Here is a 25,112-nt window from a genome sequence, read left to right on the forward strand (position 1 = left end):
ACATTATGTGGGGTGGTGTCACATTCTCTGTGGCGTTTGTCAGCTCCTGTTGGGCAGCTGGGGCTGCAGTGGGGCTGCGAGGCTGAACCCCAGCTCTGGGGTCCCTGTGTCCTGCCAGGTGTGCAAATAAATGGGTTTGGGATCAGGAGTGAGGATCACAGTGGAGACTCTGGGTTAAATACAGATGGAAGTGGTGGAATTGCTGTGTCAAGGTCGTTGGTCTCCTAAGAAAATTGATGGCTGTCTGTATTTTTCCTCGTGACACGGTTTTGTTTTAATTGTGCCTCTTTAATTGTGTCAGACTAACGATGTGCAGGCTGCTCTGGTTGTGAACACCTTTCTATTTCTTCAGCTGCTGCTGCTCTGTTGCTATAAAAAGGGTGATCCCATGGTAGTAGGCTCCCCACACTTCAAGAAAGGAGTTTAAATGTAACCATGGAAAGTTTAAATGGCTTTTTTCTCTCTCCAAATGGCTTTTCCCCTCCTGGTGTCTCCCAGTGATTGATTTTCCTGGCACAGGGGAAGGGTGAAGGGTTGGATGTTGATTTTGCAGGAGGCAATGTTATTAAACGTGGTCTCTTCCCACCAGCGCTAACGTGTGTGCTCTGCTTTGCTTCTCTTCCAGATATGGACGTGTCGAAAGTGTCAAAATCCTCCCTAAGAGGGGGTCGGAAGGCGGAGTGGCAGCGTTTGTGGATTTTGTGGACATCAAAAGTGCCCAGAAGGCACACAACTCTGTCAACAAAATGGGAGATAGAGACCTACGGACGGATTATAATGAGCCAGGAACCATTCCCAGCGCTGCGCGGGGATTGGATGATACAGTTTCCATAGCATCTCGTAGTAGAGAGGTTTCTGGGTTCAGAGGAGGTGGTGGGGGGCCCACTTATGGCCCCCCACCATCACTTCATGCACGGGAAGGACGTTATGAGCGGAGACTTGATGGGTAAGTTCCAAGGTTTCTCTAGGCAGGTATTTTGTATTTGATATGGTGAGAAACACAAACTCGTATCTAGGGCCCCCAGATGGATTTAAAATTTTGGGAATTATCTATGTTTCCTATTTTGGGTTGGAAACGGAAGTGATTTCTATCCCAGTGGCTGGTACCTTGTGGATCCATAGAGGATGTGTCCTGCAGCTGGTTGGATATCTACCTACACTTGCAATAAGGTGGTTTTAAGATGGAAGATTTCCTTTGGCCAGCATCGATATTGGAGTTACTCTTTTCTAGAAGTAGCGATCCCATTTCTTGGATAATATTAAGGCCTTGCTGGATGTATCCCTGCTGCCAGATGGAGCTATCTTACTCTACAACATGTGGTGAAGTTCTCTGTGGAGTATCTTCGGAATACTCGAACCTAGAATTCGGTGAAAGCTTGATGCCTAGCTCTCAGTTCTCACTATACGCAGCGGGTATGTTAATTGGATTGTCACCACAAAATTCAGAGTAGACTTTAATGATGCGGCCCCTTGGATTCTACCGACAACTCTGAGCGATGGAAATAACGCTTGGATGGAGAAGACCGAAGGCAGCTTGTGATGGTTCCATTTTGGATCTACATCATTTCCAAGTTATTGGGATTATTCTTTCTGATGGTATTGGCAAAAAGAGATGACGGACTTTACTAAATTTTGGAAATTATAGTTTATTTTTTTTTTTAAAGCTGGGATAAGAACTACTGCCTTGAATTTATTGGATGGTATACAGTCAAGACGCCAGTAGCCATGGGGAGTGGATTACTATCTAGCCTCCTAAAAAGCTCTGCTGCTCCACATTAAACATACTTTAGCTTTAAGGACGTGGTGCTAATACCCGTTTGTGGATACACCAGTGAGAAGTGACTGGGCTGGATGGTTACCAAGGCGGCCAGAGGATGCCTGCTGGCAGCAGCGTCGGGGCCCTCGGGCCTCGGGGGATCTTCTACCAGCTGCTTGATTCAGACTTAGGGCTGGAAATTAAAATTATGGATCTATTTAAGTGCCTTCTGTCTCAAGAAAGAAGTCTGGGGGTTTCAGAGTTACGGTTTCAGTCTGGGACTACTTCCGTCCAGTGGAATTTTTTTTTTTTTGTGTCTTGTCACTAAGAATTTTTTTTTCTTGTTGGTTCATCTAAAATATCATTTGACACCCTTGCCCATTAAGAAGGTGGATTACCCCTGTAAGAGGGGCCAAAATTGGGGAAGTTATGTTCACAATTCTCTCCCTAGATTTAATTGGGAATATAGGTCGTGTTTCCACACTTGGAAAAGGTTGGTATGTCCTGCCCTGTGTATATTAGCCCCTCTCCTAACCCAAGTCAAACCCTCTCTTTCCACTAACTCCAGTAGCACTTAGTACTAATAGATAAATGAAGAAAGCACTGTAGCCAGTAGCTGTTCAGCTCTGCTTCCTCTGTCTGTCTTCTGTGTCCTTCTCATGGATAAGGATTTGTTCTTTCTGTCAGCTCTGTAGCAGTAACCTGCTAGAAAATACTGCTTTTTCTCTGACCTCATTAAATCGGCTCTCACTGATTAACACTTTGTAGGATGCTAAATGCAATCGTTTGTAAAATTGTTGATCTTGGTCCTTCAAAAGGGGAAAAAAAAGAACCAAAACAGAGCCACATTTCTGTGCCAGATTCTGAAATAGCTTTCAAAATTCCATTGTTGCGAGCAAGAGGTAATGGAAATAGAAACGCAACAATGAATTTCAAGCAGATGTAGAAGATAATGACATTCTCTTGCACTGGTTAAATAGTTTTTTATATATCATTTGAGAGAAAAACATGCAGGCAAGATGTGAGGGAGCCCTATAGAAAGCTTGATATGAGTTACAATTTAACAACAGAGAGTGAATATATTGAGAGGATTAAGGATCTAATGATTCATTGGAGAAGGAATGGAAGGAACTTCCTGAGATGCTAATCGAAAAAAGATTCAAATCCCATTTTCAGTTTATAAAAGATCCCTGAAATATTTCTGCCATTTGAACTAGAGCTGTGATGCAGGAGAGGAGGAGGCACAAGGCAGAATTGGGTTATCAGGATTCAGGAGACTGAAGTGACTCATAACACATTCTAAAGCAAGAATCTGAGAGAGAAGGCTGAAAAAAAAAGGTTGAAATGTCCTTTGTAAGATGGATAATTAATTTTTAAATTAATTTTGGCTACCCTAGCATATTTAGAATTTTAGAAGTATTTTTTAAAAGTTCAAAGCAACCATTCTGGATCTTCCATTTTGTAGATGTAACTAAGATGTACCATCTTGGTACTTGTCTAAATTGGAATACTCAACTATTTGTAGTGTTCCTTTATCTGTCAATCGCTTTATTTGAGAGATCACACTAACTCAGAACATCACTGAGCCTTTATCATTTTAAAATGTTCAAAACACTGAAATGAACTGGACTGTAGCTGCTGGAAAGCAGCAGATAGAAATTCTGTGATTGCAGCAGTCCAAACAAAAACACTGCCTAAAAATTGCATTCCCAATCCATGTGTAGGGTCTTAGTTTGTTCTGGGAACCTGCATCCTTGCAGTTCCAGCATTAGTAATGAGATGTTTCTTCAGCATCCATAAGTTTTATAATGAATGATTGTAGCAATCTGGTCAAAGCAAAAAATTCCCTCTAAGAGGGTAAAATATTTTAGAGCAGCAACAAGAAACCCCCTGATTTTCTGGGAAATCTCTATGGGTTATGCCACCCCTTTTGAAAGCAGCTTCTTACCTATGGGTCATGCTTTGCATGGAGGCTTTCATGACTCCAGCCCAATTTGTGATGCCATTTTTGCAGAAGGATAATTACAAGAGCTCCAGTAATTACCACATTTTGGAAAAAAAAATATTTTTGAAGCTCTTAAGCAAAAATGGAGAGAAAAAGGAGAATTTAATGATGATGTCCACAACCATGAAGTTTTTCTTGTTTACAGAATTTAAAAGAAAAAGAACAATTGAAATGAGAATTCTGCATGGGAAAGCAGAATTTTTTTTCCCTGTGCAGGCAAGTTGCTGGTCATGAAAGCCCCATATTGTGATTAAACCAAAATGATTGCTCAGCTTGATTGTATACAAATATAACTTTGGAGTCAAGTAAAATGTTTGGAAGTTTGTCATTGTTCGCTTGATAGGTTATTGCTGGTTAGTGGAGAAGCAGTCGCAACAATAAGCCGAGTGCTGCCATGAATGTTTGCATGATTTGCTTTTGGTGGTGCCTGGCCCTTTCTGATGCGATATTTTTCCCCCTTCCCAAATGCAGGGCTTCAGATAACAGGGAGCGTGCTTATGAACATAGTGCCTATGGACACCATGAGCGGGGGACGGGCGGATTTGATCGGACGCGACATTACGATCAGGATTACTATAGAGACCCTCGCGAGCGGACCTTACAACACGGGCTCTATTACACTTCTCGGAGCCGAAGCCCGAACCGCTTTGACGCTCACGACCCCCGATACGAACCTAGGGCCCGGGAGCAGTTTACATTGCCCAGTGTGGTACACAGGGATATCTACAGGGATGACATTACACGGGAGGTACGAGGCAGAAGGCCGGAGCGGAACTACCAGCACAGCCGGAGCCGCTCGCCGCACTCGTCGCAGTCCAGGACGCAGTCCCCGCAGCGCCTGGCCAGCCAGGCCGCCCGGCCCGCCCGCTCGCCCAGCGGCAGCGGCTCCCGCAGCCGATCCTCCAGCAGCGACTCCCTCAGCAGCAGCAGCAGTACCAGCAGTGACAGGTAGGGCTCTGCGCCGGGTGCTCTGCTCAGGAGGTGTTTTGTGGCAAAGCTTTGGTCGCTGAGGTGAAGTGCAGTGAAATGTCCAAAGGCTCAGTTGGCACCGAGGGTTCCAAGGGCAATGCTGGTGCTGGTCGTTGTTTTCCTTGGTAGATCCAAGAACCAAAACACAGACCCATTTCTGTGCCAGATTCTAAAAAAGCTTTCAAAATTCATTGTTGCGAGCAAGAGGTGATGGAAATAGAAATGCAACAATGAATTTCAAGCAGATGTGGGAGATAATGACATTCTCTTGCACTGGTTAAGTAGTTTTTTATATATCATTTGAGGCATGGTGGATCCATGGTGCATCTGTAAGATGGTGGCCGTGTGTAACAGGAATGTACAGACACAGCACCTCACTGCCTGTGTGTCTGGAGAATGGGGTCACTTTTATTTGCTTCAGTGAGAGAAAAAGCAAATTTTAAGGTCAGCTGCTTTTTACTTTGGGAAATGATGAGTGGTATTGTTCTGTTTCTTCTTGTTCACTGACACTGCTGACATTCACAAGGTTGATTTGTCGCCTTCCCATTTCTCGCCCTGCTGTCTCACAGGAAAATTTGTAGACTTGGAAGAATTAAAAGAAAAGAATCCAAGTTTGCAATTCCTGGGAATGCGTTTCCTTGGTTCTGTAATAGCTCTGTATTTGCATGGCATTACAAAATACCTATGGGGGAGAAAAGAAGGTGTTGGAAAAGCACTGATTTCTTTTAATAATTTTAAAATTTGTGTGTTGAAGTGCCTGTCTGATATTTGGCTTTTTAAGAGTGAATTCACCCTAAGAGTGGAAGCCACAAAGCTGCAGTTGCACCCATAAATATTTTATGCTCTTTGGCGAAGAGCTCTGCTCTTCAGGAGAGTTTGCAGAGTTGGCAGCGTTTCCTTTGCATACCAGGTCTTTTCTAAAACTGAAAATATTCATTAAGTAAATAAGTTGTATCAGTAGAGCGTTGGATTTCACAAACGCCTGGCGTGACAGGACAAGGGCAATGGCTTCCCACTGCCACAGGGCAGGGCTGGCTGGGATGTGGGGCAGGAATTGTTCCCTGGCAGGGTGGGCAGCCCTGGCACAGCTGTGGGTGCCCCTGGACCCCTGGCAGTGCCCAAGGCCAGGCTGGGCAGCGCTGGAGCAGCCTGGGACAGGGGAAGGTGTCCCTGCCATGCCACGGGTGGAATTTGGTGAACTTGAAGGTCCCTTCCAACCTGTTCTAGGGTTCTGTGTTTATCACTGTGAGTGGAATTTTACCTCTGTTAGAACTCTCTGACCACGGGGATTGTTCTCACAAAGTCTTCCCTTGAGTGTTGAACCTTCTGGAAGGGTGAGATGGGCTGACACCCACGGGAGCGTACAGAGGATGAGGAAATCAGTGTCTCCTCTTGTGATTGCCCCACCCCCTCATGTCTAAAGAATCATGCAAGGATTTATTTACTTCTTTTAATTATTGTTTTCTCCTCCTGGATTTGGAAATCCAGGTCCTGTCTCAGCTGGAGAGCAGGTGAACATTTAAGACAACTTTTAGGCTGCTTTGAAGCACTTGGTTATTGCCAACACTTCTCTCAATGAGAGCTTAATGCTTGAATAAAGACAATCCTTTGTCAAAGATTTTTCACACTTACTACATCTCAGAAAAATCTGTGAGACTTCCAGAGGTCTTGAAAAAATCCTAGAGAAAATGGATTGAAAGAAGGGCTGGTTACATTTAAGGTTTAAAAAAAAATCTCTAGAAGGGGAAGAAGAAAAAATCTCTACTGGTGCTTCTCTGCTCCTTGTGGAATGAGAAAGGCGTCCAAGAAACTCGTAATATTTATAAAATGTCATTGTTGGGATGTCGAGGCAGGATGAAATCCTGTTCTGAATTTGAGAGGACTAAATATGATCCCACTGGAACCAAGTTTTAAGATTTAATGAGAAGAAAAGCAGTGTCTGCTGTGCTTGAGCATTTAATTTTCTTGGCAATTTCTAGTTGTAGTAATGGAAAAGTAGATGATACTCTGGGAGGAAATAAAACATTTTTTTCTTATTAATACAATAAAATCAAACTCAGTCGAGCAAGTAATAGAATCTGGTGGATTGTATATTTAATTTTGAAGGATCAGAAAAGAATTTTACATGTTTCTTAGCAATCAGTTAGATAATAATAAACATTTAACCCTCTCTTTACTTTGGGAAGCAAAACCCCATCTGGCCTTGAATCTTTCAAAGCACAAGTGTTTAATTTTCAACACAGTTGAAATTTAGCCGTGTAAATATTAAGCTCCTCATACACTGTTGGTGAGCAAAAGCTGCCTCAGTCCCTTTTCCCTGGTTTGGTGCTCCCACTTGCTGTGTGATATATCCAGTTTCTTTTGTCTGGAGAATAATTATTGCCTGCAGTTTCCATGGTCTCGAGGATTTCAGCAAGCTGGAAATTCTCTTATGTATTTTTGTAAGTGGAAATGGCCAATTTTGAGGGGCCATGGTGTTATTAAAAGTCTTTATGACACTGCATTCTTGTGAAATTTTGGAATTTGGTCACTCAGGTCTCGTCCCGTTGGTGTTTGGGGCACACACTGTGTGTTCAGCACTGCTGGGAGCTTTGCTGGGCACTGGCCTTGAGGAGCTGTGAAAAAGCACAAAGGGGCTCAAGGACAACTCTGGGTTTCCACGCTCGTGGTTTTCAAGAATTGTGTGAAGTACATAACGCTGATTTGCCTTGACAATACTGAAGAAACACTGCTTGCTTAAAAAATTAAAAAACAACCCCAAAAAAGCCTTTATTTTGTCAAGGTTCAGAGTTTGTTGTGTTGGATTGCCACTAAACTTTGCTTTAAATTGCTGTTTGGAGGCCTTTGCAGGTAATGGTGCTGCAAGGAGTAATTTAGAAACTAAAACCAGAAAGAACACATTAAAAATAACCAGTATTCTCTGAAGCCAGGCTTTATTTGGGGTGTTCTGTGGCCTCTCAGAAGTTGCCTGCTGAGGTGAGGAAGCTGCTGGATGTGGATGGTTCCTGCGTGGATTTGAGGAGAAATTTGTGTTTTGAAGACTTTTTAGTGTAAGATTGCTCATTCCCCACCTATCTAGTGGAAAAGGGTTGGTGGAATTTTTTTATCACCTTGAAAGAATAAAAAAAAAGCCCTTGAAAATGATAATTTGCCACCACCAGGAGCTTCATTGTCTCCATTGTGGTGATTCAGACACACACCACAAATGATACATTAGCAAACATATTTTCTGTACTGTGTCATGGAAGAAGCTGGCTCTGGATGGAAGCTGGGTGATCCCATAGGAAGCAAACAAGATTTTGTTTGTGCCCTGCCCAACCTCCTGGAAACATCCTCCCTGCTTTTAGGTTTTTTTCTTTTGTAGCAAAAGCTCTTTTCTAGGCTGCTTGTTGAGGTGCTCTGATGCACTAAAAATAATTTCTGGGCTTTTTGATTCAGTTTTGTAACGTCAGATGGCCTGACACGTCTCTGGCTGCTCCATGTGTTAGTGATTATTCTCAAAGCTTTGCTGCAGCACTGCTGAAGCAGCCAGTGCTGAGAGCAGAGCGTTTCACTCCTAAAAATTATTGGGATGGGGTTTGAATTCATTTACAAAAACCCAGGCAGAAGTGTTTGATTGCCTGTAGGTGATGTTCAATGTAAAAACGTGAACACCCCATGTGTTCCATCTGCAGATAAGCAACCTGAGGTTTCCCTTGGCCTTTAATTTATTTTTTAAGAGTGTTTATTCAGTTGTCTGATGTGGAGGATGCTGGGGGATTTACCAGTTAAATGAATAATTTCCTATAATGTGTAATGTAGTCGCCTTTAATTTATTTTTAAGAGTGTTTGTTTGGTTGTCTCATCTCCAGGATGCTGGAGTTGGATGAATAATTACTTAGATGAGTATTTCTCTATAGCTTGTAATATGAAATAGGTATTGGGAAATTAAAAGAGCATTTTCAGCTTAGATACAACATTGCTTTTCTATTCACCAAAATCCATGTGAGCACAGTTATTCCAGTCTTCCTGAAATCAAGAAACAGGAAGAAGTTGCACTTACAGATATTGGAAAAGGGATTTTTTTTTTGTAATTCTTATAGCTGTATTTAAAGTTCTCGTGACAAGTGGGCAAGGCAGAAGGTAATTAGAGATTGGTTTTAATTTTAGATTTCTCTGTGATGAAATTCTTTCTGGAGCAAGGAATTACCATTGGAATGGAATATGTGTGTGTCTTAATATTGAAATAAACTGATGAAAAATACTGCCAAGAGAATTTTAATCATGGGAAAAACAGGCTCCCTGAAACCTCCTGTGTATTTTATTTAGTCAGGGACTTTCCTAGCCTGTTTCAAAACTGAAGTGAAAGTAGAAAAAAGTGAGTTTTAGTTTCATTACATAATGCAAACCTTTCTCTACCATTGTCTTCATCTCCTCCTTCCCGTGTCGTTTGCTGCCAGAAGTGATGAATCACTGATTTAGCTGGGATTTGGGATTTTGAGTGGGTTTGGAGATGCCTGTGCTGAGGACAGATGAAAAATCAGGAACAATGAGGTTAAATGTAGCTGTTTAGTCTTTATTGAAGCATCTGTGAGATGGCTTTTGTCGAGGTTAAATAATTCCACATCCATTTGGTACTGCAGAGATGAGCTGAAAATTTTTAATCTCTTCTGGTAGAACGACAGGGTTGAGCAGGCTCGTGTTTGTATGGGAAAAGAGTTAGGTTAAGATTTATAAAAGAAAATTTAAGAATTTCTTAGAGTAGGAGGCCTTTTCCATTGCACAAAGGCAACAGTAAGTCTTGTCAGGAGTCAGGTGAAACACCTCATCCTTACCTTTTGTTCACATAAACCCATGTGCTGCTTTAATGTTCTCTCTGCGCGGCAAAATGTGAATTAGGGAAAGGAAAATTTAGAAAAAAAATCCACCTCAAATTCTCGCAGGTTTTTGTTAACAATTGTCGAGCGTTTTCACTTTGTTCTTCCTTGTGTTTCTGCTCGTGTCAGCCTGTGCTGCTGCTCAGCTAAATATAACCGAGACCATCCTTTAAACGTGGCTTTTTTTACCCTTGGGACTGTATCGGGTTTCTTGAGATTGAGCACAGGCAGAACGTTTTCAGATGGCTTTGGAGAGATTATAATACAGAAAGCCAACCTTTATACTCGAGATATGCCGAAAAAAACGTACCTGTGCATGTGTAACCACATAAATAGATCCTTCTGTGGGAAAAAAAAAAAAATAACGTGATATATCAAAGTTCTCCTCGCGGATGGTGAAGAAATGGTGTCTCGGTGCCCTTGGCAGGGAGCGGCCGCAGCTCGCTTGTCCCTCAGCCTCTCGCCCCAGTTGCTGACAGCCCGCATTACCTCAGCCCTGGACTCGGCAATAATCTATGAAAAATGTGCGTTGCATAATAAGATTTTTATCTCGCTCCGAAACCCCGCCGCTTTCTCTCGCCTCACAGCCGGCGGAGCGCGCCCGCCGCTGTAATGGCGGCGCGGCCGCGGAGTCGCCTCACCCGGCTGTTTCGGGGGGCGGGGAGAGCGGGTGTTTCTGAGGGAAGAGCGGGTGTTTCTGAGGGAGAAGCGGGTGTTCTGTGGGGGCGAAGCGGGTGTTTCTGCCGGAAAAGCGGGTGTTTCTGGAGGAATAAGCGGGGGCTCTCCGCCGCGGTGCCCCGGCGGGCGGGGGGCGGTTGTTTGCGCTGAGAACCGGTCTGAGCCGGCGGGAGCCGGCCGGGGCTGCCGCGCCGCCCCCGGGGCGGGGCCGCCCGAGCCCCGCGGAAAAACACCGCCATTGCCACAAAAAAAAGCCTTTTAAATTAAAAAAATATATAGATTCCCTCCCCCACCTTAGCACTGGAGCAGCTCTCGCTCCTGCGTGAAGGTTTTCCCTTCACACAGTGCAGAGAAATGAAGTAGCAGCGGCTGTGTCAGAGCCGGATCTGAGTGGGAAAAACCACCCGTTTCCCCTCTCAACCTATTTTAGGTTGTTTATTTATTTGTTTTAAACCTTAAATGCTCTGCTCGCTCTAGAAGTTAAGCACTGGTTTCCTCGCTGGAGGAATCAGCCCCAAAAATCCCCCAAAAGGGCGATTTTAGAGCCTGCCCCAATATCCTGCTACCACTTCTGCCGTGATTTGACACAATTACAAAATTAAATAGAAATTCTATCTTAGTTGGCCCCTCTGGGAGAACCCACCCCCCCCCCCCCCTTTACATATAAATAGACAATAAAATACTTTAAAACGTTATAACAAGGAGGGGTTTTAATTTCTTTTTTATTTAGTATTTAATTTTCTTGGCATGAGCTGCCCAAAAAGAGTGGACATTTGGCTGCAATTAATACCCCCCACCACTGCTGCACTCCAGTAATAGTTGGTAATTGCTGGCTCTAAGTGACAAAGCAATTAAGCCTCTTCCTAAATGTGCAGAAGTAGGTGTTTATCTAAATCTGGGCTGTCAGCCTTTGTTTCTGTGTCAGGGCCCAGAAGCTCAACTGCTGCTTTCTCAAATTGCATTTGATTCTTTACAGGCAGAGGAAAAAAAAATCTTTTTTCAAGTTAATTTCAGGAAAGGAGTCTTAAAAATATATCATGTTGTGGATGGGTGAAGTGGAAATTGCTCTAGAAAAATATTTCTGTTTTATTACTATGATAACTATTTTGATGACTTCAAGTTATTTTGTTGTTGTTAAAGAGATTATTGTTATTTCAGTGCTTTAAAGGTTTCTTGCAATGAGATCAGAATCTTTGCTGGAGAATATGAGGATTTGTGGCAGCTTATTCTAGACTTTCTGGTGAACTTGCTTTTTCCTCAGCTGGGGGAAAAAGATCTGGATGTGTGATAAAAATTATATTTTAAAGCCACCCCTGGACAGCTGTAGGTCTGCAGGAGCTAGAGTCTGGTGTGAGAATTCACAATTTCATGTCTTCTTAACCTCCTTTTCTAGGAATAGTGGGAAAAACCTGATCTATGTGGACAGCACTACTCCCACCAGCGTTGTGGGAGACTTTGGGCTGTTCCTTAAGTCCATGGGAGCTGCTAAAAATTGCTATTTTCCCAAAGGTCAGGTGCTGTTGGATTGGGTTTGACTTTGGGGTTGTGCGTGTGCGTATTAACAAAATGGTCACTTCTAATTGCATTTTTAAGGCTTTGATTTCCTTCCAAGTATTTTGCTTAATCATCTTGAGTAGGCTGAGGGAAGGAAAGAATTAGCTGAGGTCAGGGAAGTTGAAGCTGCCCGTGTTACTGCTCAGAAGCCAGGCTTAGTGTGAGGGATCCTGGAGGCAGGAAGAGAAATGTGTTCCCTTCCTGCTGCACGCTGGGAGAGCCAGGGGAAAGCAGCCCCGGGAAAGCCAAGGAAAACAGGGAAACGTGTGGGGCTGTGGTGGCTGCCTCCCTCTGCACCAGCAGGCCAGATTCGCCTTTCCTTGGGAGACACACAGCTCCCAAGGATGTGAATCACGGCTGAAATAGATTAGAGGATCGCAGCCTGGAGGTGTTCATCTGCAGCGTGGTGGAGTCAGCTCAGATGGAGACACAGGCACCAGAGCTGGGGGAGAGCATCCCCACTGCACAGGCTTTTGGAATAAAGGGCACTTTAATAATTTCTGATGAATATTCACATGGAGAGATGAATAGCAGAAGAGGAAGGCTGTATTGAACGCTTCTTGAAAAAGCACCAGTCATTACAGTGATCAAAGGAAAAATCCAGCCACTTCCTGGGCTGTTCCAATTAAAGCCTAGACACCACCTCCCTTTGAACTTGCAAATACAGTGATTTGTTGGTTTTGTTTTGGTGTTTTTTTTCCCAAAGAGGATGTTAGAGGCATGGATGCAGAAGGAGAAGCTTCCCTGTAAAACCTGAGGGCTGGGAGAACAGGTCTCCTCCAGGCGTAGCAATGCGACTTGGGCGTTAATGATACAAACAATCTCGGGTGGAACATGCTGTACTTAAATACAGTCACAGGGATGGGAATTACTAGTAAATAAGCCTTATTGGGAAAAAAATAAAAATTAGTATCATCCCCTAATCTTTGCCCATTGAATTAACCATGTACCTGATGCGCTTAGCTTTGCCCCCGTTGTCCCGGCACGGAGCGCAGTCTGGCTGTGACGTGGCGAGTGCCGAAACCATTAATGATGGCATCAAGGATTTAAGTGCAAATCTCCTTAGCAGCAGATTAGGGATCCCAGCGCAGATCCTTGCGGTCAGCTCCTAATGCTGCTGCGAGAGGAGAAGGCAGCGTGGCTCTTGAGTGGAAAATCACAGGCTCGGCAGAGAGGTGAGGGCTTCGATGTGTTGTGTAGAGGAGAAAAAATTTATGTGTGTTGGGATGTGGTCCAGATTTTGTTTAAATCTTGAAGGGAAGCTGAGTTTCCAAAAGGAGGAGCAGGGAGACGTGCACTGTGTAGATGTGTGAATTATAGAGTGAATAAAGTCTTTGCATGATTATTCATTAAGTGCCTAATAGAAGAACAAAAATAGCTTTGGCATTAAGAAACAGGACTTCTCTGTGATCCCTCCTCGCAAGTGGCCCATAACAAAGGTAGGGGACTTGTTCCTTTGTTTCCTGGTCCTTCCAGCCATGAGTGCACTCTGCTGTCTGGAGGAGCAAGACGTGGAGCCTTTTAATTCCTTCTCTTTGAGAAATGTCTGGGCTTCAGTGCTCAGTTGCTTTATTTAGCTCAAAGCAATGGTTTTGGCTAGAAGACACTTGGAAATCCAGGATGGCAGGAAAAGTACCTCTTAGAGAATCCTTTCTATGAGAGGGAAGTGGTTTTCAGGCCTGTATCCTCATTTCTTCCATGGTTGTGGGGTATTCTCTGCAGATGTCCACAACTCATCAGTTTTAAATATGAGAACCTCATAAAACAGTTTAAAAACCAAAAATAATTAAGACACATCTCCAGCCGATCCCGGCTCTAAGGGCATTCCCATATTTATTATCTTTCATCCTTTTGAGAGCAGAGAGCTTTTCTGGTGTGATAACACATGAAAGAAAGGCTCTGTTCTCCTCCTGAAAGCGAATTCCCAAGAATGCCCAGCCCCAGGTCCCTGTGGACAGATGGTGCCGGGCTGGGCAGAGTGAGATGCAGAGTGTCCTACTTACCGTGCCTGCTACAGGTCTGACCTCCTTGGATCATCTGACACCTCGTTGGGTAAGAGGTTGCTGCAAGATCTCAAACCCTCAAATTATGTAAGATTTACACACTTGCTTTGAAGTTGGTCCCTCCCTTCCATGTTTGTTTACTGGCTGGTGTGTCCTGTTGGATTGTGAAGGATGAATAGTCACAGAAAGGAGGCTGTCGGGTTAGTACAGATTTTCTGTTCCTCTTGGTTCTGAACGTGCTCGGAGCTGTGCTTACCCCGGTTCCGGAGTCTGGGAATACACTGAGGACGTCCTGCGCCGGTCCAGGCTTTGCTGGGTGAAATTTTCAGTTTGCTTATTTGTTTCTAAAATGGAGAGAGGGAGGAGAAAGGCTCATTGTGTTGCTAGAGGAGAAACAGAGATGGTATCTAACAGCTGTCTCAGGAGTTGATGTTGGGTTTGCTTTTTAATATGCAGTTTATCTCGAACTCAGGGGAAATCACATGGAAAAAAGGAAGGTGCTTAATTACCCTGTACGTGTGGCTGCCATGGTTTGGGGGTTGGAAAGCACTGGCTCCCATAAGGGAAGCTCCCAGGCTTTGCCTGTGGGAGTTGCTCAGAGGGCTTTTCTCCCATGCTGTGCTCTCGCTGGATTGCCCCGGCTGCTCCTCCTTCCCCAGCGCTGCCATGCCGGGGGGAGGCCAGGCCTGTGCTCCAGCCAGGGAGGTGGAAAAACATTTTCTTCTGCATTTCACCCTACTTGTGCATTTTTCTCGCAAATTAAGTTCTCACCCGTGCTTTGTGATCCCCTGTAAGTGCAATGGAACTGGCCCAGGCTTTTGGGAAAGAGAATCCCTGGACTCTGACCATGTGTGGAGATGTAATCGCTAAATCCTAACAAATTCCATGGAATTAAGTTACAGCAAGGTGCTTTCTCAGAAGTTACTCTGAAGTGGCAAACACTGTCATGTGATACAGGTTTTGCTGGGTTGGTTTGGAGTTGTTTTTCTCTGGCATTACTCTCCATAGTTGTTCAACAAAGTAAAATCACATTCTCTCCCCCAGCCTACTGCAGATCCACAATAGGTACTGTGGCACTTTACCTGTTTCATACAGATATTTTCTTTTTGGTTTTATTTTCATTACTTCACTGTTTTCTAGCCATGTGAAAGCTCACAAAAAGTTCTACTTTTAGTTGTATTTTTATTTGCATGTGGGCAGCAAAATGAAGTAATTCCCAAATATAGTCCTAGCCAAGAGATCCATCTGTTCTCTGCATTTTTAAATGGCAAATTAATCCTTAGCATAGAACTCATCAAATGTCTTCTCTCTATAATTTATGCTGCCTGAGATCACAGAAATTACTTTTTTTTTTTTTTTTCCCAGGCCTTCCATTTTAAGTAGTCCTTTACTCCAGAGCAGCAGCTCCCATTCTGGTTTTACAGAGCTCTCCTGTGATTCCTCCATTCACTGTTGTTGGTCTAAAAGGGGGCATTAAAAAAAAAAGAGCCTCCAAAATTATTCTTCCCTTCATCTCTTTGGTGTTTCTTTGAAAGGCTGTAGAAGATTCTATTAGAATCTTAGATCAGAAGGAGTATTTTATGATTCTAAGATGTAAGGGAATAGAAATTCTCTTTGAAAAAAACCCTTGATAAATGGATTTATTTTGAATGGAGAGCTAGGGTTGCCCTGTCCATTTCCATTTGGATTTCTCTCTTTGGACAATAGTGACCATTTTTAGAAGTACTAAACTTCCACGGCGTTATCTGCCATAAAGGGAATTTCTATATTAAGCTTTGCATGTTCCCAAATTTACTTAAGCGGCATTGTAGCTCAGCTGTGTATCTTGGCATGCCTTCCATTGCAGCTCCCATCCCAGGAACAATTCTGTTTATAGGAGAGGATGCACCGTTTCAAAACTGCTCCAAATCAGGAATTTCAACAAATGGTGTTTTTTGTGTATTGCTAAAAAAACCCCATGCCTTGGGTTGGGAGGAGGCAGTGCATGCAAATAGTGCCTGGCTTGGTTTTTTTAAGCCAAGGTGTGATGTTTTTCTAAAACATGAAGACAGATTTAATTCTATGGGGCTGTTTGCCATGATCTTCTGGCAGCTTTATGTTAAAAAGTAACTGCAGTAACCTGGAGGTGAATCAGTGCTCAGGGTTTTTTTGTTCTAGCATATGTCTGAAAAAGGCTTTTCTTCTGAAAGATGCCCAGTGCTCAACACTCACTCAATGCCAAATGGTTTTAAAATTGTACTTAGAAGTGTTTATTCCCAGGAATTCATTTGACAGGGCTCTTAAGGCAAGATAGGTTACTTTCTGCTCCTTGAGTAAATGTGTAGTAGCCTACTTGGATGCAGTGGTGGTTGCATTTTCAATGGCATTTGGCTCTCCTGGCTCTTAGGCAACACTTGGAGTAGAGTTTGGTGTTTTTTCCTAGGATCCTGAGTAACGTCCCTTCATGAAAGCAGTGCTGTTGTTGAGGAAACTGCCTTTAAATATTGGCCTTGATGATCATGGAGCTTTCTTCCAGCTTAAATGATTCTGTGCTGCTTTCTTGGTATTTTGAAAAGACTTGGCCACCCTTGAGCCTGGAGATCAAATTCCTCAGGCTGTTCCCTCTGTGATTCATGGAATGACCTTGGGCAAAGCCTTGGCCTCTTCGTACCTTCCTTTTCCATCTGCAGTGAATGTTAAGATGTACAGCCTCCCATGAACCTGGTACTAAAATACAGCCCTTGTCCAAAGATTTCATGTGCTCTGAAGTGTCAGTTACAAATTACTAATTTAGATCATCAGCAGATAGGTGGCAAAAGCTCTTCCCTTTAACACAGTTACTCTGCTTTTGGCCAACTTTTGCCTGATCCACGCCTGGAGCAGCAGCTCTTCCTCAGGCATGTGCTGGCAGTGCTTGCAATAATTTGGAGCGTGGCTGGAGGAGGTGGCAGCTCTGGGTGGCTGCAGCAGGACTGCTCACGAGGGATCTTGACCCAGGCTTTGCTCTGTGAAGGTGATGTTAAACAGAGAATGCTCACCCATTCTCACACCCACCCTCTTTCTTCCCTCTTTGCATCAGTGCAAGTTTAATTGTGGGAAAGCAGAGCTGAGGAGCTGCTTTGTACTTCACCCTCAAGGCCTCGATGACTTTTATCTTTGCCAGCGCCGAGCTCCGTCACCGTGGCCGTTTGCTGAGAAAGCATTTCCTTCAGCTTCCCAGGCTTGCTTTTGGAGCATGAGCAGTCCCACTGTTCCCAGGGAGCATCCATGGTTCAAAGAGGCATTGGCTGGGCAGGCAGGTAACTCCAGCTGCTCCCAAATTCAACACCAAACCCATCCACATCCACCTGCCAGCGTGGGATTGAGCAGCTTCTTCCCAGCAGTGGGAAGCTGTTGATGTCAGTGCTGAGTCAGCTCTTTGCTCCAGAGATAGGCCAGTGTGTTTGTAACCAACACTTTTTTCCCCTCAGGTTAATGTTTTTAATTCTTGGTGCACAAAGTCCAAGCCCAAGGACAGGGGGACGTAGGTCAAGGAGCGAGGTGACAACACCGACTGTGGGTTGGGCACAGTGTCCTCAGCCAGACAGAGATTAATATAAACATACATATTTTTAGCAATCATAATGGGTTATTTAGTTGCAGGGAAGAATTAAAAGGAGCCCAAGGCTGTCTGGAAACTCTGAGGGCTGCAGGGGAAGGTGGTTCTGGGGGTGGGAGTAGTCCATCCTTCTGAGCAGCATCTCCATCTTCTCCATGATTCATTTCAGACTTTCATCAAAGATCAGGTGTCAGACATCAGGATAAAATATCTGACATAAATATATTTATATATATTTATACACGGCCTGTCACAGAAATGCAAATGGAATGTTAATAAGCCACTCACTTGGCTTAGGATAAATATATGGTAAATAGTACCTGGAGGCTGTGTCTTCAAAAACTTGCTGGTCAGAGACTGAAATAAATACAGCAACAGTGTGTGTTAGTTGGCGATGTGAAGGACATTGAGTTGTCACAGTTGTGTTGCTTTCCCATGGCCCTTAAACATCATTTAATTTCATTTCTTTGGATTTAGAATTCCAGCCCAGCAGGAGATCATTGTAGTCTTCTCTCTGGGCGTGGTAAAGCAGAAGAAGTTAAGGGAAGGAGGATGTCCTTGTTTCATTAGCCTGCAGTATTTAATGATCTCTCTTTAGAGTTGTAAATGCTGGTTTTATCTGTTGCGTGCTTTTTGTGGCTGTTTGTGTTTCCGTGCAGCCCTGGCCTTTCCCCCCTCTCGGTGGATTGTTGTACCATAGCTGAGTGCAGTGAAATACTGCAGAGTGTGTGACATGCACAAACCAAAGTTCCTTGGGTGGCGACTTCTCAGCGGCTTGAACGGGTGCCAAGAATGTCACAGAATCCCATCCCGGCGAGCTTTGCTCCGGAGGGCCCGGCGTGATGGGCACAGCGTAATTATTACACCGAGGGAATGTTTAGGTGGCTTTCTCTGCCCTTCCTCTCCTGTCCATATTTCCAGTGGAAAGCCTTGTTTGCACATGGAGGAACGGGGTTCAGGTTCTTCGTGGTTTCCCTGTGTGGGCTGAGCCCCTTCAGCGCTCGCCTGCAGTTGGCAAAATGTGGTGACGGCTCGTTTCCTCTTGATCTCTTCATACAAACCACCCTCAGAGGTTGGGCTGGGTTTTCTGACGTCTTCAATTTCAGGTTCAACAACTCCTTTGAAGGAGGGAAAAACCCCTCGTATTTATTTCCGCAGGTGTGTGAAATGGTTTTTTTCCCATACAAATGCCCTGGTGTGGGACGTGTCATGTGTACAGAACAACTGCCTGCTGCTTGCTTGGGTATTTAGGTCAGTGCTGGAATCAGCTCTGATAAGGAGTTAAGGTTGGTGTGCCCAGACCTCTGTAATTTTCATTGTGGTTATTCCTGCCTGTGTTGGAATGAGATGATCTCTGGGATTCCATGATTCCTGCTTGAGTGTGGCAGAACAGCCACGTGGATTGTTGGGTGCTATCAGGAGTTTGTTGGAATGGCCTACTGCTGTCCTGTGTGATTTGATGTGCATTTTTTACTTAGGTGTGTGTGTGGAGAACAGGGGAAATTCTGGTTAAGTATCTTCTTAGTTATGTATGTTAAATATCTTAAAAAATATCTTAAAACAGGGGAAATTCTAGTTAAAATATCTTCTTAGTTATGAGTAGGTCAGAAATACAAGTCTGCAATAGACTTGTGCATATATTGCTCCAATGTATAATTTTCCATCCAGAAGTTGAAGTGTTTCACAGGTGAAGATCCTTTAGTCCATTGCTAGAATGTAATACAGTGCATATTTTAAGCTTTTATTTTAAGCAGTTGCCATCAGTTTTTTATGTATATATATAATGTGTATATTATTTGAGAGCAGTGAGTCAATGTATAATTTTCCATCCAGAAGTTGAAGTGTTTCACAGGTGAAGATCCTTTAGTCCATTGCTAGAATGCAATACAGTGCATATTTTAAGCTTTTATTTTAAGCAGTTGCCATCAGTTTTTTATGGGTGTTGGCTGGCAATAATCAGGTCTTTTAAATTCTTTTTATTCCCAAACAACACACCAGTACATTCAGGAAACTTGGAGCAATTTTCTAGTGCTGTTTTCCCAAGCTGAGGAAATCTAACCAGCAGGTTTTTTATCCAAAGTATCCCAAGGATTTGTGTCTTCTGGATAGAGCTGATCGGGGTTCTGTGCATGGAGATCATCTGTGGTGACTTCACTTGGATCTGGAAAGGGAGGGACAGGGAGAAAACCCGAGGGTTCCCGTTCTTCCGTTCAGAGATGACTGTAAGTTAACTTTGGATTTCCTGACCCGGCTTGGGAATCTGCTGCTGACATCAGCCGTGAGAATAACCCGCCGTCAGCAGGGATGGAGCCTGTCTGTCCTCAGTAGATCTTTCTAGGAGATAATCTGCACTCGGAGATTATTCTGACAGGGCGTTGAGTCGAGCTGAGCCAGGCAGAGTTCCTGATTTCAAGTTAATTTTGGCAGGGAAAAAGTGATCGTTCTGCATATTTCCTGGAAAAATAAAAAATTCTGGATGTTTCATCAGGTTTGGTGAAACAGTTTTTGAAGTCAGCTATTAAAAAAAAATTTAAGCATTAATTTTTACATTTTTCACAGCTGAAGTTTGGCATGAAAAACGCAAATAGGTGACTTTGTTTTTAACTTGCTCCAGCTATAGAGGTTGGAATCATGGAATGACAGAATCCTGGAATGGTTTGGGTTGGAAAGCACCTTAAAACCCATCTCATTCCACCTCTGCCTCAGGTTACTCCAAGCCCTGTCCCACCTGGCTTTGGACACTTCAGGGACTGGGCAATCACAGCTTTTCTGGGCAACAGCAGGTTGGTTTGGTTTTGCTTTTTCAAACCTGCACTGGCAGCTCAGTGCCCGCAGGATGTTAAAGCTTCCCTCTGCTTTATCCTCCTCGGCAGTGCCGTGTTTCCAGCCCTGTTTCCCGCCCTGTTTCTCTCCCTGTTTCCAGCCCTGTTTCCAGCCCTGTTTCCCTGTTTCCTGCCCTGTTTCCAGCCCTGTTTCCAGCCCTATCTCCAGCCGTGTTTCCAGCCCTGTTTCCCTGTTTCCAGCTTTGTTTCCAGCTTTGTTTCCAGCTTTGTTTCCAGCCCTGTTTCCCGCCCTGTTTCCCGCCCTGTTTCCAGCCGTGTTTCCAGCCCTGTTTCCCTCCCTGTTTCCCGCCCTGTTTCCCTGTTTCCTGCCGTGTTTCCCGCCCTGTTTCCAGTCCTGTTTCCCTGTTTCCAGCCCTATTTCCAGCCGTGTTTCCATCCCCGTTTCCATCCCTGTTTCCAGCCCTGTTCCCCGCTCTGTTTCCAGCCCTGTTTCCCGCCCTATTTCCGGCCCTGTTTCCAGCCCTGTTTCCATCCCTGTTTCCCGCCCTGTTTCCATCCCTGTTTCCCGCCCTGTTTCCATCCCTGTTTCCCGCCCTGTTTCCATCCCTGTTTCCATCCCTGTTTCCATCCCTGTTTCCCGCCCTGTTTCCATCCCTGTTTCCATCCCTGTTTCCAGCCCTGTTTCCCGCCCTGTTTCCATCCCTGTTTCCCTCCCTGTTCCCAGCCCTGTTTCCAGCCCTGTTTCCCTGTTTCCTGCCCTGTTCCCGGCCCTGTTTCCATCCCTGTTTCCCGCCCTGTTTCCATCCCTGTTTCCCGCCCTGTTTCCATCCCTGTTTCCATCCCTGTTTCCATCCCTGTTTCCATCCCTGTTTCCATCCCTGTTTCCCGCCCTGTTTCCATCCCTGTTTCCATCCCTGTTTCCATCCCTGTTTCCATCCCTGTTTCCAGCCCTGTTTCCCGCCCTGTTTCCATCCCTGTTTCCCTCCCTGTTCCCAGCCCTGTTTCCAGCCCTGTTTCCCTGTTTCCTGCCCTGTTTCCAGCCCTGTTTCCAGCCCTGTTTCCCTCCCTGTTTCCAGCCCTGTTTCCAGCCCTGTTTCCAGCCCTGTTTCCAGCCCTGTTTCCATCCCTGTTTCCATCCCTGTTTCCATCCCTGTTTCCATCCCTGTTTCCCGCCCTGTTTCCCGCCCTGTTTCCAGCCCTGTTTCCAGCCCTGTTTCCAGCCCTGTTTCCAGCCCTGTTTCCCGTCCTGTTTCCAGCCCTGTTTCCCTGTTTCCAGCCCTGTTTCCAGCCCTGTTTCCCACCCTGTTTCCTGCTCTGTTTCCAGCCCTGTTTCCCGCCCTATTTCCAGCCCTGTTTCCCACCCTGTTTCCTGCTCTGTTTCCAGCCCTGTTTCCCGCCCTATTTCCAGCCCTTTTTCCCTGTTTCCCTGTTTCCCTCCCTGTTTCCCTCCCTGTTTCCATCCCTGTTTCCATCCCTGTTTCCATCCCTGTTTCCATCCCTGTTTCCAGCCCTGTTTCCCTGTTTCCCGCCCTGTTTCCAGCCCTGTTTCCATCCCTGTTTCCCGCCCTGTTTCCCGCCCTGTTTCCAGCCCTGTTTCCAGCCCTGTTTCCCGCCCTGTTTCCAGCCCTGTTTCCCTGTTTCCAGCCCTGTTTCCATCCCTGTTTCCATCCCTGTTTCCATCCCTGTTTCCCGCCCTGTTTCCCGCCCTGTTTCCAGCCCTGTTTCCAGCCCTGTTTCCAGCCCTGTTTCCAGCCCTGTTTCCTGCTCTGTTTCCAGCCCTGTTTCCCACCCTGTTTCCTGCTCTGTTTCCAGCCCTGTTTCCCGCCCTATTTCCAGCCCTTTTTCCCTGTTTCCCTGTTTCCCTCCCTGTTTCCCTCCCTGTTTCCATCCCTGTTTCCTGCCCTGTTTCCCACCCTGTTTCCCGCCCTGTTTCGCTGTTTCCAGCCCTGTTTCCATCCCTGTTTCCATCCCTGTTTCCCGCCCTGTTTCCCGCCCTGTTTCCAGCCCTGTTTCCTGCCCTGTTTCCATCCCTGTTTCCCGCCCTGTTTCCCGCCCTGTTTCCCTGTTTCCAGCCCTGTTTCCCTCCCTGTTTCCTGCCCTGTTTCCCGCCCTGTTTCCCTGTTTCCATCCCTGTTTCCTGCCCTGTTTCCAGCCGTTTCCAGCCCTGTTTCCAGCCCTGTTTCCCTGTTTCCAGCTTTGTTTCCCGCCCTGTTTCCAGCCCTGTTTCCTGCCCTGTTTCCAGCCCTGTTTCCCTGTTTCCCGCCCTGTTTCCAGTCCTGTTTCCATCCCTGTTTCCCTGTTTCCCGCCCTGTTTCCAGCCCTGTTTCCCTGTTTCCAGCTTTGTTTCCCGCCCTGTTTCCCGCCCTGTTTCCAGCCCTGTTTCCAGCCCTGTTTCCCGCCCTGTTTCCCGCCCTGTTTCCAGCCCTGTTTCCCTGTTTCCTGCCCTGTTTCCAGCTTTGTTTTCCGCCCTGTTTCCAGCCCTGTTTCCATCCCTGTTTCCATCCCCGTTTCCAGCCCTGTTTCCAGCCCTGTTTCCCACCCTGTTTCCCTGTTTCCAGCCCTGTTTCCAGCCCTGTTTCCCACCCTGTTTCCCTGTTTCCAGCCCTGTTTCCAGCCCTGTTTCCCTGTTTCCAGCCGTGTTTCCAGCTTTGTTTCCAGCCCTGTTTCCCACCCTGTTTCCTGCTCTGTTTCCAGCCCTGTTTCCCGCCCTATTTCCAGCCCTTTTTCCCTGTTTCCCTGTTTCCCTCCCTGTTTCCAGCCCTGTTTCCCGCCCTGTTTCCAGCTTTGTTTCCAGCGCTGTTTCCCGCCCTGTTTCCATCCCTGTTTCCATCCCTGTTTCCCGCCCTGTTTCCATCCCTGTTTCCCTGTTTCCAGCCCTGTTTCCCTCCCTGTTTCCTGCCCTGTTTCCCGCCCTGTTTCCAGCCCTGTTTCCCTCCCTGTTTCCTGCCCTGTTTCCCGCCCTGTTTCCCTGTTTCCATCCCTGTTTCCAGCTTTGTTTCCCGCCCTGTTTCCAGCCCTGTTTCCAGCCCTGTTTCCAGCCGTTTCCAGCCCTGTTTCCAGCCCTGTTTCCTGCCCTGTTTCCAGCTTTGTTTCCCGCCCTGTTTCCAGCCGTTTCCAGCCCTGTTTCCAGCCCTGTTTCCCGCCCTGTTTTCAGCCCTGTTTCCATCCCTGTTTCCATCCCTGTTTCCAGCCCTGTTTCCAGCCCTGTTTCCCGCCCTGTTTCCAGCCCTGTTTCCAGCCCTGTTTCCCTGTTTCCTGCCCCGTTTCCAGCTTTGTTTCCCGCCCTGTTTCCAGCCCTGTTTCCATCCCTGTTTCCATCCCCGTTTCCAGCCCTGTTTCCCTGTTTCCCACCCTGTTTCCCTGTTTCCAGCCCTGTTTCCAGCCCTGTTTCCAGCTTTGTTTCCAGTTTTGTTTCCAGCCCTGTTTCCCTGTTTCCAGCCCTGTTTCCAGCCCTGTTTCCCTGTTTCCAGCCCTGTTTCCCTCCCTGTTTCCCTCCCTGTTTCCCGCCCTGTTTCCAGCCCTGTTTCCAGCCCTGTTTCCCTGTTTCCCGCCCTGTTTCCAGCTTTGTTTCCCGCCTGCCGCTCCTGGGGAGTCCCCAGCCTGCAGCTGACTCACTGCTCTCAAATAAATCAGCGGGCAGAAATGACAATTGTGCCACATTTTAAAATTGCAGGAGGAGGGTGCAGGGCAGGTTGTGAGCTCCTTGATTCAGCGCCGCTGCCATTGACGGGAAGCAGCAGGTCTCCCGTTCCATCCAGGGGCTTGCAGCCTCTCTTTTATCTCCTTTTGTGGGAACAAAGGACAGCTGGCTTTGTGTTCTCCGCTCACTGCTTTCATTTCTCACACGTAAACCCAGCGTAGCTTCATCACCACTAGGCCTACAAACTGGAATTGCCTGAAAATGAGAAATTTCTCTGCAAACGACGAGTGGTTTGTGGGGTATCAGGATTTGAAATGTCATCTTTGCATTTAGAACTGAGCAGAGGAAAATTCTGTGTGCTAAATGAGCTGCAATGTACTGAGAGCAGGAATGGGGCCCCATTCCTTCCAACACAGGATATTCCATGAAACCAGATGTATTTGAGTCTGAATCTCATGGCTGGATTATTGCATGTTGAGTCTTTGGGAATCAGCCCATGTGGATAAAATTTAGATTGGATTATGAACAAATTTAATCTTGATTAATGGAAAATAGATACATAGGTAAATATTTTAAGTTATTAATAGATTTTATTGTGGATTATAAAAAATGGACACATAAATAGTGTAAGAGCACACATCCTTGTATGTAATCATGGAATGCCAGTAAGTGTTTTAAAAGGGCTTGTAAACTACACCTGTAGTAAAGTGCATGTAGATTCCATTCCATCCACTCTTTTGTCAGTTGTATTTTATATTCTACTTGAAAGGCATGTAATTCAACAGATCTGGATTTAGTTTTTGTAAGTTTACAGCATGAAAATCACAAGCTAATATTGAGGTGGACTAGAAAAGAAAATCTCCACATTCTTGTGTTTGTGGTAACATTAATTCTGGATAAACAACTCATATTGCATTTTCTCTAGTGATGAAAATCAGAAACAATCAATGCACTGCTTATTTTATGCCCACCCCTTGTTTAACTGAGAACAATCTTTCTCATTGCTCAATTTTCCCATCTAATTTTGCCGACAGTAAAACGCAAAAATAATTATACTTCAATGCCGTGATGCTGTAGAGTGAAAGTGATTTTGAAAATGATTTTAGAAATATCTGGACTGGACAGAGGAGTATCCGAGGTGGCGTTGGAGCGCTCGGGCTGTGGGGCAGCGTTGGTTGTGTGTTGTGGCAGCGCTGGGGGTTCGGTTCCTCGGCGTGCTGGCATTGCTGGCTTTGTGCTCCGCTGACTTCCCAGCCGTGTGGCAGAGCAGGTTCTGCCGTGCTGGGAGAAG

General features: G+C 45.5%; 1 protein-coding gene across 4 annotated transcripts in view; it reads left to right on the forward strand.

The window, feature by feature from the left end:
* Nucleotides 1-25,112, forward strand: part of SPEN (spen family transcriptional repressor) — a 71,318-nt gene that overhangs the window by 17,650 nt on the left and 28,556 nt on the right. For all 4 annotated transcript variants that reach the window (XM_074558345.1, XM_074558346.1, XM_074558347.1 and 1 more), the window contains exons 2-3: nucleotides 626-946; nucleotides 4,233-4,709. In XM_074558345.1, coding sequence (XP_074414446.1) covers nucleotides 626-946; nucleotides 4,233-4,709 — 798 coding nt within the window. The remainder of the gene's footprint in view (nucleotides 1-625; nucleotides 947-4,232; nucleotides 4,710-25,112) is intronic.

This window comes from Zonotrichia albicollis, chromosome 25 (genome assembly GCF_047830755.1).
Source record: "Zonotrichia albicollis isolate bZonAlb1 chromosome 25, bZonAlb1.hap1, whole genome shotgun sequence".
In the NCBI taxonomy this organism is placed as follows: domain Eukaryota; kingdom Metazoa; phylum Chordata; class Aves; order Passeriformes; family Passerellidae; genus Zonotrichia; species Zonotrichia albicollis.